The 15,454-nt window shown below is 33.6% G+C and overlaps 1 protein-coding gene across 4 annotated transcripts in view; it reads right to left on the bottom strand.

The window, feature by feature from the left end:
- LOC115245838 (single-minded homolog 2) overlaps positions 1–15,454 on the bottom strand; it is a 43,596-nt gene that overhangs the window by 17,227 nt on the left and 10,915 nt on the right. For 2 of the 4 annotated variants that reach the window (XR_003885605.1, XM_029824325.1), the window contains exon 1: positions 3,900–5,973. The exons of the other annotated variants lie outside the window; for them this stretch is intronic. Coding sequence is in view for 1 of the 2 variants with exons in the window: in XM_029824325.1 (XP_029680185.1) it covers positions 3,900–3,984 (85 nt within the window). In the remaining variant the exon portion in view is untranslated. Of the gene's footprint in view, positions 1–3,899; positions 5,974–15,454 lie in introns of those variants that run through there. 4 annotated transcript variants of the gene reach the window in all.

Here is a 15,454-nt window from a genome sequence, read left to right as displayed (position 1 = left end):
ATAAACAAAATTGAAAAGAGATCGCAATACATCGTACGTTTATCGTGTATATATAATATATATATATATATATATATATATATACGCGAGAAGTTCTTAAGGATACAATTTAATACGTCAAACAATATTAGAGGTTTGTGGTGAAGTTAGGTATGCGTGATTTGTGTGTGTGCATGCAAAATCGATGCAGCAATAACACAAATCGCAATTGCGTTGCACAAGCGACAGCGTAAAATAGTCGCGTTATCAGCATACCGGGGTGAATTAACTTAACTCCGCTATGCCTGACACGGCTGACTACACGAGTTCCAGTTCCATGCCCGCTACAATCGCAATTCCTCGTCATCGTTAATGTCGTCGGCATCTCTGCCGACGTAACACCCGATGTCTCGACAATATTGATAATAGATCGGAAAATATGGCCCACCTTGTCCTCGCTGGAGGCACTACAGAATATTTTGAAACTGTTACACTCTTCTCCTTATATTTTTTCATTCATCTTTTTCTTGATATAAATATCAATCACATATGTGATTGTTATTGAGAAATTTATATTATAATTTATTTATATATTATTTTATAAGGATAGTTCTACAATTTGTATTATCTGCAGAAATATATATTTGTATATTGCAAATATTTATTAATTCTACAATGAGATGAATAATGCTTTATATATTAAATCGCGTGATAATGGCATACAAATTTTACATAATTTTTTATGTTTCATGCAAAAAAATCGCATCGGAAAGGTCATTGGCCTGTAGAGATCGGAATTTTGCAGGCGCAATTATTTGTCTTGCAATATTGGCGGTCGTGACTTTATTTCAAAATCACGTTCGAAGTTGAATTACATTTTTCCCAGATGAAATAGAACCGTCTCTATGGACACATCGTGTACAATCCATAAAATTGGGACTACGAATTTTATTTTAATTTTCCATAACTTTATGGAAGCGTGACGAATTTCGAAAGTATAAATCGGCGAAGAATTTGCAACCGAACCGGCTTGTACTAACAGAGCGTTGAACAATGTGAGAAAAAACTATGCAATTTCTATGTATCTTCAATATTTCTATTTTATATATAATCTTAACCACATAGATACATACATATATGAATTTTTATATTTTATTTAGAAATAATATTTTACAAGGAATAAAAAGAAAAAATTTTCTCCCCCCCCCCCCCAAAGCTTCGCGAAGAATGCGAAATATAATTAATTCTTTGTTGAACGAAATTAAAAGTATAAATTATATTCTTCTGGCGAATTAAATTTACTGTATATGTACTTTAACAGTGCGTTGCCGCCAGTTACGCAAAAAATTAAGTTACTTGAATTTTTTACTATATTATTTTTGACTCTTGGATCCAATTTCGTATGTATGTCGGTAAAATTAAATTCGATTAAAATATCTTCTGCTTTAAATCAGAGGTCGAAATGAATTCCTTAAGTACTTTCTAACTGCGATACAAAAGGATTTATGATGTAGTTATTGGCGAATGATATTGCGCGAATGTCGCGTAACGATGAAGCTCCTCGTTCTAAGAAATGAAAGCAAAGGGAGCAAACCGTCATTAAAGCGCCAGCAAGAGAGCAATCTAACGACGTAGAGCTACCCGGACTTCTCTCGGATGGAAATTTGCCTGAATAATGCATTTTTTTGCCGCTTTACATTCGGTGACTGTTCTAACCGACGCACACGACTGTCGATTTTCTTAGAGAGGAATATTTTACCAAATGCACAGAACATGCTCTATGTGTCTCTTTGTTTTATTTTAGAAAAGTCATTCCTTACTTTATCTTTTTAGGATGTTTTTTTTTTTTTTTATTTAAATATAATCTTTCTAAAAAATAATTATTTTTTTGTATATATGTAACACCATTTTTGCCCTTTTCGCAATGAATAATTTGATGAGAATATCAACTATTAGAATGTTAAAATTGAGTGGCTGCTATTGTGAGAAAATTTCAGAATCCTAGACAGTTAATTGGTATGTCCAACAAATTCCTTGAACTTAACATTTTAAGATGTTCAAGCAAAGGAAGATATTGAGATAAGAGCCAAACAAAACCATACACAATATTGTGACGAATTTACATATGCATTGTTATGCTACCTGGAAATGTTATTTCTCCGCAATAATATGCAAAACATAATGTCGGTTGCCACCATTTCTGCATTCGTGGAAACCACGCTCAAACATCATTCGTGCTCGTTGCATTGTTAGGAAAACTGCAGGTTCGTGATAGGCCGTAGGAGTGAATAGGTCCGGGGAAAAGTGATTTTACACACCGAGAATAAGTTGCTTTCTCATTGGCCAATTCCAATGCAGCACTCCCACGTTGCAACCACGAGATGTTCAAGAATGATCGTGGCGGAAATTAGAGGTGGCTTCCAGCCAAAGACGTCATTTCGCGCGCATAAAACACTTTAGTCAATAACTGCCAGTGACTAATTAAAAAAATAATGACTGCGATAATTATTCATAATGAAAAGTACTAAATTAATAATATAAAAATTGTTAAAATAACAATATTTATATTTGTATTAACAATTAGAAGTTTTGATTACAATGTGAAGTATTCTTTTAAGTTCTTTATTTTTTCGCACATATATGGGCAATATTTTATTTTTTTTTTAAATTGGTGTATTTTTATTTATTTAATTTTATTTCTTAAAAGATGGAATTTATTAAAGGAAAATTTTTAACATTCCATAATAATTGAACTTTGTAAAAGACCTTAATTAATTGTAAACATTTTTTATCGTATCATTTCATATCCTGTCCGTCAAAGACTAATGCACTGATCTAATTTATAAAGTATACAGGTCGAATCAAATGCTGCGACTGATCAGAAAATTATCCTTATTTATTCACATTTTGGTTCGTCTCATTTGCAATTCGATTCGAGGCACTGTCCGATATAGCGTGTGTAGCTTTATTAAAAAAAAACATTCTTTGATGACGAATTTTTAAGTTTCGAAGAAATGCTGCGAGTTTTCTTCAACAAGTGTTTACTACTCGAGGTTTAGCTCGACCGGATGAATAGCGTGATTAGTCGCAAAAAAATTTGATTTGAAACTTGGCTTGATAATGTGAACGCATAATCAATTGCGATCATTGATGTTAAGACTATAAATATATCTAAATCATTTAATATCTAAACCATCCAAAACAATTACCAATTGTTATTATTCAAATATTTGAATATCCGATTAAATTGGATAATTATTTTAAGAGTTAAATCTATCTAAGTTTGCGAATTATTTTAATCTGTATTCAAATTATTTACCATAGAAAATTGAATAAGAAAATAATTACAAAAGATATTATATATAAAAATTATGTATGATAAAACAGTAGCTAAGAAATAAAAATTATTTTCTGTGTGTTTTATAATCAGACAATGAAAATAAATAAATCTCATTCGAACTCTTTAGCACATTAAGTGTTTTTTTGCGACTGTAAATATTGTTAATAAAATAACGATATAAATTCTATGATTTAGATGAAAATCTATGATTTAAAACAAAGCGTGAAAATCAATTAATACACAACTTTTAATAATCAATAGTTTTCTTTACAAAAATCTACATATTCAATAACTAGTTTTATTTTTTTCCTCGCTGGAATTTTAAACACACATTTAATTTTGCTATGTAATTACAAAGTATGCAAAAAGATAATACGAAATATTTCTTATATATTTGCATAGCTTTAATTCAAATTAACAAATTTGGAAGTTGAAATAAATTTGATTGTTCAAACATTAAAATTTTGGATATATGTTCAATTTTTAAATAAATGGATAATTACTTCATATAATTCGATTATTTCAATATCATCAAAATCCACATCCTATTTATATTCTAGGTCGTACATATAGTTAATACCTTCTTTATTCCATTGCTTGTTTCTGATATGAGGATCACTTTTTGAGATAGTCGATCCGCGTCCGTGATTTTCCATTGGTGCCATGCTGCATACATTCTTCTTATTGCGACTATCTGAACGCCGACACTATGTAGATTGTTCACAATATTTTGCACATATTTCCAACGACGTTAAAACTACTTAATCATCAATTTTAAACACGTGTATATTAAGAAACTGCTATAGTAACTTCATCACCTGATCTTGATACTCAGCGCATCAATTTGCATACGTGTTAGTGATTGATATCGATCGATATCTGGTATTTCTACAAAGAGACTTTTGCGAAAACAGATTTTACGATATTTTATATACATATATTTTACGATATGTAAATTTTACAATACATATATAATATAATATATAAATTCGTTTCGGATTTATAATCGATAAACCGAATGATGCTACACGTCGACGAGAAAGACGAACTGGCATTCCTCACCTTAAAATCTCGACTAGACTGCATGACTGTTTTGAAGCAAATTATTGCTGCTTCTCTCAGCTACAGCCCATATATAGCTTTGTTCGTTGCTCATCTAAACCCACGCTGTCTCCCAATGGACTAGGTAAGCTGAGAGAGGTACCACCCTTATTTTAAGCTCCACCCTTCGCAGTGGGTCAGCCAGACCAGGGGCTCGACAATGTACACGCACGTGCAAACATTCATGTGTATAAGTTTTCTCGGCTTTCGAGGGAACGAGTTGAAGACCGAAAGATGATGATAATTTTGTGAACAGCACGGAATTTATAACGGAAGCAATTGTTGAAAATTATTAATCTCAAACGATCGATGTTACTAATACAAAAGAACAGCGACAGGAAAAATTTGAATTGCACACATTAACAAAAATGTTCCTATGATTTTCATGGAGTCCAATGTCAAGTATACAACAATATGCGGCTGAGAAGAGATTTTTATATTGAAAGTATATAAAATAAATGAAAGTTTTGATTGGAGGTTTTGATATCATGTATGATGCATATGAAAAGATGAAAATAACATATTTATAATACGAAGCGAGAAACTAATAAACTTTTAAAAAGGAATGCACTTTTATATGCATTACACAGGATATTTGAATATAAAATGACAATACACGTATTGCACACTTAGCATTGAAGATTGTGGAAAATATAAAAATGTTCTTGGTTATGCATGCAACGAGCAACTTTCTTTCTATTTTGTGAAAAAAATATTTTTTATTTTTTATTTTTTATCTTTATATTAAACGCACAATCAAATCTAACTTTCTTTGTTAATAATAGTCCGAAATAAGAAACAGAAACATATAAAATAAATTTTAACAAGAAAGGTGAAAGTGTCGAAATTTATCACACACATATGGTCTTTTCTCTCTTTTACCATCTTCTTCGTTTTGAATAATAGCCCGAAAGCAAGACATACTTGTCATATGTGCAATACGCCCTTGAGTGCAATATATCATATATAGTATCGTATTCTATAGAATACTGTAGGATATAACCCCTTTGAAAGGAATCTATAGATAAAATTATTTATTGACAGATATACTCTCACAACATACTCTGAAAAACACTTTCGCCGATCTTGTATCATCAAAAATGATCACAAAAGATAAATCTAGTAAAAAGCGGAGGTCAGTCGAAAGTAGAATAAAACTCTAAACCCTAAAATGCGATAGAACAATCTGGCCGCGGATGTTTTTCGTGCGACTACGCTTGCATGTTGTTTGATTTATGATCAGATATTTGCATGAAGGCGACGAAAGAAACGCTGGACTTCTGGGTGTACCATGTGTTTAGTAAATATTCGCCTTCGCGGAAGCGCAAACAATTCGCAGATTGCTTCCTATGCAAACCTGTGTTGAGGGATTTCCCAACACTTCCGCAGAGGTCCGTGATTTTTATTTAGAGTGTTTATTTTATTTCTAGTCCACCGGCTTAAGTAAAGATAAACGAAATAAGTCTGTAAATATAGTTGTGGCACTGTCACACTGTCACACTGTCACAATTGTAAAAATATTAATAACCGATCGACTTGAAAAGAAAAGAGAATATTTGTATTCTTTCACATGCATTTATTTTCTCTTTATTTTATTATTATTTATTAATTTTATTTTTTTGTATTGATTGTATTTTGAAGATAATAAAAATTTAGATGTACAATATTTTAATATAATTTGACATTTAAAAATTTTACATTGATTTAAATTTTGCAATTTTCCTAAAAACGCTTAAGAAAATATTGAAATTAATATTTGGATAATCCAAAATGCTTTGCATTACTTATTTTCGTCACTCATATTTTAGATATCATTAAATTCTATCAGTGTACAGCATGATACAATTTTTATAATGCACTCAAAAAACGGAAATTTATGTATTTTAATATATTAATTGGCACTCTTTTCGATAACGTTCTCAACGTTTATTCGTTTACTTATTCTTCGTTCATCAAAAACGCGGTCCATTCGCGGATTTTCACAGCTATTACATACCATTACGACTATAATCGATATCCACGGTATAGTAAGTAAGCGTGACGAGGGAGGATGGGGCAATCCAATTTGCGACCACTGGTCTGATCTGTCCCCGTCGTCCAATTAACGGATCTTTCTTCTAATCTCATGGATTCATTCCGGTCCATCGGGAAAATCGCGACCTTTTTGCTCGGATAAATGAGAAGCGAAAGAGGAACGACGTGGAAAGAATGACGTGCAATTATCTAGGCATGTCGATTGTACTATATGTACTATCGAAAATGCCAAATTGCAGTGTGTTGATAATCGATATTCGATAGATATTATCGTCCGATAACAAATATCGATACTATTGTATATTCTGAATAAACAAAAAATTCTGCACGAAGAAATAAATAAGCAGGGAAAAAATGCCTCGTCTATAGTTGCGTTTTAGCAAACTAATAAATTTTTCTTTAAATATTTATGCACATGTACAGAAAATATGTATTAAATCTCATCCGAGTATACAGATATGCTACACATTTTATATATAAAATGCAACCTCTAAAATAGAACACTTAGATACACTTCACTATTTTACTTCACTATTAATGCTAGGGCGAAAAAATAAAATTTGACCACAAATTTCATGAAAATGTTAGCGAAGCAGATCGAAAGACCATCGTATCATCTATTATTTTTATCTGAGCACTCTTCATTCACGCGGAGAAGGGAAGTGCGAAATGGCCACAAAGCAGTAATTTGTCCGACGGCGTAACCGTGTCGTGGAAAAACTTCCTTCTCCGGAATGGAAATGAGCGCGACAGGCATGCGTATATAGTACGCATCTCCGGTAGTTTTCGCGCAAATACGCGAGATATCTGTGTGCGAAACAGGCAGAGATAATATTTGCCGGGATTTGCACACGTGCCCGGCCGGCCGGACGTTATTTTCGTATCGTAATGCCTCTCTGTGCATCCTCCCCTCGCTCGTGGTACTCGCCGTACATACTATCCGTGAGAAATGACACATTTGCACGCATATGATTTCGCGACGCACGCGTTATATTGCGCGTGTACAGGAAAAAATGCCTCGTCTATAGTTGCGTTTTAGCAAACTAATAAATTTTTCTTTAAATATTTATGCACATGTACAGAAAATATGTATTAAATCTCATCCGAGTATACAGGTATGCTACACATTTTATATATAAAATGCAACCTCTAAAATAGAACACTTAGATACACTTCACTATTTTACTTCACTATTAATGCTAGGGCGAAAAAATAAAATTTGACCACAAATTTCATGAAAATGTTAGCGAAGCAGATCGAAAGACCATCGTATCATCTATTATTTTTATCTGAGCACTCTTCATTCACGCGGAGAAGGGAAGTGCGAAATGGCCACAAAGCAGTAATTTGTCCGACGGCGTGTCGTGGAAAAACTTCCTTCTCCGGAATGGAAATGAGCGCGACAGGCATGCGTATATAGTACGCATCTCCGGTAGTTTTCGCGCAAATACGCGAGATATCTGTGTGCGAAACAGGCAGAGATAATATTTGCCGGGATTTGCACACGTGCCCGGCCGGCCGGACGTTATTTTCGTATCGTAATGCCTCCCTGTGCATCCTCCCCTCGCTCGTGGTACTCGCCGTACATACTATCCGTGAGAAATGACACATTTGCACGCATATGATTTCGCGACGCACGCGTCTATATTGCGCGTGTACATATATATATGTGTGTGTGTGTGTGTGTAGGCCAGAGTAAATAAGTGTGTCTATACCCTACGTCGCTGGTGTTATTCGAATTAGAGAGACTACGTGCTTGCACTCGCTGCTATTATCCGACGCTCCGTAAATTCACATTGCGCGATGCGTATTTGATTGTTCTCTGTGTATTATGTTTTGTATATCCCCTATGTGTCTGTGTGTGCGTCTTTTTCTTATATTTTCATTTATTTTAATAATAATTGGTCCAGCAGAGATAGAGATGGAATAACAATAGAGTGGACCTTATTTTAAAAAAGATCGCGATCTATTCGTTCCAAGTATATCTGCGAGTTTTTCATTTAAATATCAGATTTCACATATAAGAAGTAATTTGGGTTTTAATTCGGTCGTAAACAGGGATATTAAAGTGATATTGAGAAAAAGATTTTTCCAAAATCTATTTTTATCCATCTTAGCGATATCTTTTGTTAAAAGGTATCACAAAGGTACGTATATTTTTACATCACACAAAGGAAAAGATCTGAAAAGTTCGGTCTTCCATCTTCGATTCAAGTTACGGAAAAGTATTGGCAGGTAAATGCTGCGACCTACAGCAACTATCGCGCATTAAGATGCGCAGTCACACACGAGCTGTTGTGTCATATAATCGTTGAATAAGTTTCGGTCCAGAACGACTTTGGCCATCGGGGTTGATAAATTGTACGCCCCTCATATCCTATAGCCATTGTCTTTTTACCAAAGTTGCAAACCCACGCATGCTCACAGCATTCATCCCATCACGAAGGACTAATGATTACCATATTTTCCAGCAAACGAACAATAAAATCTAAACGTAGTAAAAAGTTTTGTGGAACACCTGCAATAGAACAGGAACACCTGCACGTTTAGAAACAGCCTGCAAGTTTAAACATGCCTAAAAAAAAAAAAAAGAAAAAAAAGGAAACATTTTAACTAAATATATATCTTAACAATTCATCTGAAACTTTTTCAAAAATTATATAAAAATAATTTTTTCACTCCTTGTATATCCAAATAAACTGGCTTGTCACCGATAATGTGGTTGAGCGATCTGTGTGATTGATTTTTGATTGTAGTTTATAAAATTCTTATGCAAATGTATAGCCTGTGTCCCATAACTCGTAATCTTAAGTTTACCGCACATGCGACAAATATTAGACAAATTTAGATGCAATTTTTTCTTTTAAGAAGATACTAGTAAATTCCCTTTTATTGAAAAAGTATTATATAAAAAAATATGAAAGTATCCACATTTTTATAATATTACGCTACTTCAATCTTATTAACCTTGTTTCGATTTCTGTATATGTTACGTCAGTGACATAAGATCTGCGGAACGGCGGCCCAAATTATTAGCATATTGCGTGTCCCGGCATACAATGCGCAGTTTATGCCGAAAATACGCTACGCCGTTAGCCGTTGTAGCTGTCATACTAAAAGAACAAACAATCGAATCGCCAGATTTCATCCTCTGCCATCGTCCCGATCGTGCAACGAGGTATCCATTTTGTCGCTAGTCGTACGACAATATGGAGTATTTGCATCGGTTTTAAGGGATGCGTTTGGAGAGGAAGCATTCGCCAGATGCATATTGTATTGTTCGGATTAATTAATTTTCACGCGTTAATTGAAGAGATAAATAACGATATAAACATAAACATTAAATAGCCACGCAATCCGAAATAATGGAGAAAATAGTTATTATCAAACGGTAATTACTAATATATTATTCATTATTACTAATTAACTTATAAAACGTTATTTTATTCATTAAATTCAAATTTGAAAAAGTTCTTAAGATATGTAGTTGAAAATTAATGAGAAATTAGTGGATTATGTTTGAAATGCATAAGAAGGATAGATAACAAAGTTTTATACTCTTGCAATTAATTTTAAGTGCATTTTATATTCTAATAGAATTTTAATCTTAGATTTAATTACCGAGATAGATAACGTTGAATATTAAAGAGATACACACACACACGCGAAGAAGATTAGTACCCAATTAAAAATTTTCGCGAAAAAAAATCAATTTTGCAAGTTGTGCTCAAAAAAATATATAATCAAGATATAAAATATAATTTATAATTTTTTTCTCTGATATATAAAACTATTTTTTTGAAATTTTTCTAATAAGAGCTACTTTAATTCATTACTTTCTCACAGACAAGAAATGTATTCAGGATATGTTCCAGATAACGATTCGAGACATATACGTAGATAATTCTATCCGTAGATAATTCGTTCCTGTCGCGCGGCGCATTCCTTAGATAGATAATTCCGTCTGCATTCGAGTTGCACTCGCGTGTACTCGCACGTGGAGTGCGCCGACTCGGAGGTACCTGGAACCGCGTTCATCTCAGGCGGCTCGCCATGTTTTTCTTGCATTGTGCTGACCATGTATGATCCCAAGAGACGAAGTATACGGACGAAGCGTTGCCAACCATAATTATAGAATAGATGCACTAGGATGGAATCGAATTAGTTAGGAATATTTTTGAATAATGCAATTTCTTTTGGCTTGATGAAAATCCATATCTTTGTTACGTTTCATTTTTTTTTTAAATCCAAATATAATTCTTTAAATTTTAATATTCTTTTAATTATTGTAAATTATTATAAAGTATAGTATATTTATAAATTTGAAAAATAGAAAAGAAATTTATATATCGTTGAAAGTTATAGAAGAAATATAATTTATTATAGAAGCGAATTATAGAAGCAGTCGATTATTGTTGAAATGCATCCTTTCATATATTTTTAAATATCTTTTACATTACAAAATTACAAAATACATACGCAATGCACTACAAAATAGAGGAACATAACAAAATATATTTAAATAGTTTTCTTTTTATGTCTCTATTAAAATTTTGATACATTAAAGATCCATCTTTAAAGGTTGGCAACGTTTGCGACGACGATGTCTACTCTTGCACGTGTTACACTCCGCCACGTAGACGGTACAATGTACCCGACTTCTCCTTTTTTTTTTTTTTTCTCACTACAGTGTGCACTCCACTTACTTACAATGTTGCTCGTGAACCGACAAACACGGTCTCCGTGAGTCGAAGCAACGCAGTGCGCGTGCGATCCGCAATTCTACACGCGCAACTCGAATTTCCACGCGTCTTTCGTGCACGTCGTCTCGCGACAAAGCTGCTCTCACGCAAAACGTGCAAAAGTCCGAAGAAAGAAAATAAAGCACAACTCGCCTTAACCCCCTTAAAAATTAATGATTTGTAACACGAATATTGTGCAGCTGTCGTGGGTTAATTAAATCGGCGGTCTAAAAAATTCTCGATATTTTTTTAATTTCTCATACTTTATCTATATTTTTGTATTATTTTCAATATATATATATGACTGCCAAAATGTGAGCGTTATTAATTGAAGTAATAGAATATATATTGTGTATATCGTCACGCTAAACAAATTATTAACATTCAAAAAACTCTTCTTATTGGATCAACGTTTAAATAAACGTTCAATATAGCGTTTTCGTAATGCGCACAGACCTTGCACTTAAAACACTATCCAAATTTTCCCATTACATATTCTAACTGTGTGGGTGTGCTTAAAAAAATATTATACTTGATTAACAAATTATTAAATTTAGTATGACTTGGTAAGTAAAGATTTATCTAGAATGACAATCCAGGAGAAGGCTGCATTGTGAAGATGTAGTTGTAGATTGATATGAGCGTGTGCAACTAAGCGTATTTTTGTTGTATTTTGAAACAGGAGAGAGCAAGAGAGCGCCATGGCTGATAGGTCGCGTAGTTTTATTGATCATGAATTCGAGCCTGTGTTTAGACGCCAGTATCGCGACGTTGTAACGCGAGAACTGTGCTTCACGTAACATACCAAGGAGGCAATAGCCGGACCAAATCGTTATTAAATGCCTCAGCGCCACATTTAACTTTTAGCTAAACGTCATAACAAACGAATATCTTTCGATTGACACTTTGTGTCGAGTTCAGAGTCCAAATCGGGATTGTATCATAGATTCTAAAATTACTTTATATACTCTCTTTCTCTTTCTCATTTTCTGTGTTACAGAGAATTTTTTTAAATCATTGTCCATCTCGAATTCTTTGAAAAGATATGTCAATTTTTAAAAAAATAATAGAAATATAATACTCCGAAATCAATATGTCCGGCAACGAAGAAAATAATTATTTTTGAAAGGATTATAATTATGCGCATCATATAAGAGAGCGCCATGGCTGATAGGTCGCGTAGTTTTATTGATCATGAATTCGAGCCTGTGTTTAGACGCCAGTATCGCGACGTTGTAACGCGAGAACTGTGCTTCACGTAACATACCAAGGAGGCAATAGCCGGACCAAATCGTTATTAAATGCCTCAGCGCCACATTTAACTTTTAGCTAAACGTCATAACAAACGAATATCTTTCGATTGACACTTTGTGTCGAGTTCAGAGTCCAAATCGGGATTGTATCATAGATTCTAAAATTACTTTATATACTCTCTTTCTCTTTCTCATTTTCTGTGTTACAGAGAATTTTTTTAAATCATTGTCCATCTCGAATTCTTTGAAAAGATATGTCAATTTTTAAAAAAATAATAGAAATATAATACTCCGAAATCAATATGTCCGGCAACGAAGAAAATAATTATTTTTGAAAGGATTATAATTATGCGCATCATATTCTCTCTCTCCTAGTCCTCGTAGATTTCACAGACGATCGCTACTTGCCGATGAAAATTCTGAGCGACAATTAGCGTAACGACGAGATCTGCTTTCTCTTGCAGCCTGCGGGAGATTCTAACAACCCTACATTCGAGGGTGAAACTCCGCGCTCCAGGGAAGAGTTTGCATCGCGCTACGGATAGACGCGTGAACACGTAATGAACACGCGTAAAACCCTTATTAGACGGTGCGATATTTCTAGTTTATTACATTTTAACTGCATGAGAGAAAGAATTTTTTTTTATTTTATTTGTTTTTTTCTTGATTTCTCTGAAATGCATGGCAAATATTGTTGAAATTCAGATGCAAAAAGAATAGATTATGATTTGATAAAATCATTTTTAAATAATTATCTAAATATAATGCATATTTCATTTCATAAAGTTAATATATGCAATTATATTTACATCAATTATGCATCAATTTATCTATTCAAGTAATTTGTATGTAAATTATCGCACATTTTAGCAGTTTGAATACAAAATGCGATAAAAAATCAAGATATAGGAAATATTTCTTAATTGTATATGGAGTGAACGAATCTCTTTCGGTGGAAGTCTCAAGCAATCAGATTTTGTTAGATACAATTAATGTATAAGAAAAATATATAACAAATTGTACTGCATGGCAAAAGTTTCTACATTTTAGAACGACAAAAGAAAAAACTAGGATTGGGCGAAAGCCACCCCTCCGTTGTCATAACGAAGGAATAGAGAGGGTAGAAGTGACGGGGCACTCGCGACCCCTCGATGCCGAATGGGCGAGGCTCTTATCCCTTCATACGAACAGCCCGCCCTTAAACAGCCCTAAACTAAGTCACTTTAGCTTTGACGTTAAGTGTGACTGATCGTCCAGGCGTGCTTTTAAAATGGCCACCCGACGCTGTGCATCTTGATATATTCGAAAAATAATAAATGCATCCGACTTACGACTGTGGCTTTGAAGACCTTTTCCTTTATGTTTTGTACCGGATGTACAGAATATATATGCAGCCAAATACAGCTATTAAAATATTTTTCTGACTGAGGAGATATAAAAAATAAGATGTACATGCAGTGTGTCAAAGAAAAGATGCGCTTTTCGATTATGTTTTCCGAATAACTGATTTGAAATCAATTATTCTTCTGTTCTTAATATCTATTGTATATAATCTTGATATTTTCTCTCTTTTCTTCAATATTTTCAATAAAATAATTTTTTTACATATATTTCAACGTATGCATAATTATGCACACACACACATACGTTTATTATTCAAAATATTTAAATATAATTCGCGTTTTAAATCAAAAAGTTTTCTAATACAAGATTTTAACTTTTCTCTCTGTAATATTATTAGAAAATATGCAATTCAACTATAAAAAGCGTAAATTTAGCGTAATATTAAAGCGTAATATTTTTTCTTAAGATTAAACTTTTTTACTTTTATCTTAATCGAGATATTTTTATATGAAAAAAAGAGATTACAATTCCTCAACAGTCCATCGTCATTGTTTTCGCGATAACGCATGTATCGAGATGACACGTATTCGTATTCGTAAGTTGTTAGAAAAACTCAGATGCATATATACGTACAAGCAGCTTTTGCGGCATAATATACTTTGTAAAGGACGAACGTGTGACATCATTCGCGACCGTATGTACGTGCCCAAGTGGAAAACACGCGCGGCACCAATTATCCATTTTTGCACGGAATTATCGCCGACGACCGAGATAAAGCTATCCGAGGTGTATACAAATCATTCGCGACAATTGTATGCAAATTAATCGCGGATAAGTTGCGAATTCGTGAATGCCGTCACACTCGGATCTCATCGTTATCATACACGACGGGCTCGTCTCTCTATTTTTCCATCCATATCTTAAAAATGATAAATTGGATAAACTCTCGCAATTCGTACTATGTTAAGCAATTTCTAAATAACTGATCACAATCAATATACTAAAGATACATCAATTTTCTTTATATTATATTATTTTTTTAAATATCGAGAAATATATTAAATAATAATTATATATGTTCGTTTCACTAAAATAAAAACGATTTGTATTTCTGATTTGACATACAAAATGAAACGACAATTGACGTTCAAAGCGAAATATCGCGACGAGCAAAGTATTGCGTGGCCACGCAAAAGCGTGACATCGCGAGAAAAAAAATCTTTCGAGAGGACACGCGGTGCGTATGGCCGTCACGCCCTTACGAATGCAGGAACGAATGCAGAAAACGTAAAAAAGCTATTCATAATGCCCGTGACGTCAACGAATCACCGGGCACAAGTCGGGTCAGCTGGCCGAAAGCCAAGTTGTAAAATAATGGTACGTTAGTCTCGGCTCTAATCGTCAGATCGACGTGTCTTAAATTACGGCCTAATAACGTTCGTAATAACGCGAACACAATTGCATGCATCGCGCTCGTCGGTATTTTTTAATCCCCTTTAGATTCCTCGATATTTTCCACGATACATTGTGCTCTCATTATGATGTGTGTGTTATTATCACCTCCCAGTTATAATATTCATAAAATGTGATTGTAGGTTTTGTATATCAATTCAAGCCTTCGATATTTCATTAATTCTCTGCAAATGCAATTATTTTTCAAT

Source organism: Formica exsecta, unplaced genomic scaffold (assembly GCF_003651465.1).
Source record: "Formica exsecta isolate Colony F162 unplaced genomic scaffold, ASM365146v1 scaffold1327, whole genome shotgun sequence".
NCBI lineage: Eukaryota > Metazoa > Arthropoda > Insecta > Hymenoptera > Formicidae > Formica > Formica exsecta.
Note: the sequence above shows the minus strand (reverse complement) of the source record. Positions and strands in the feature narration are given on the sequence as shown.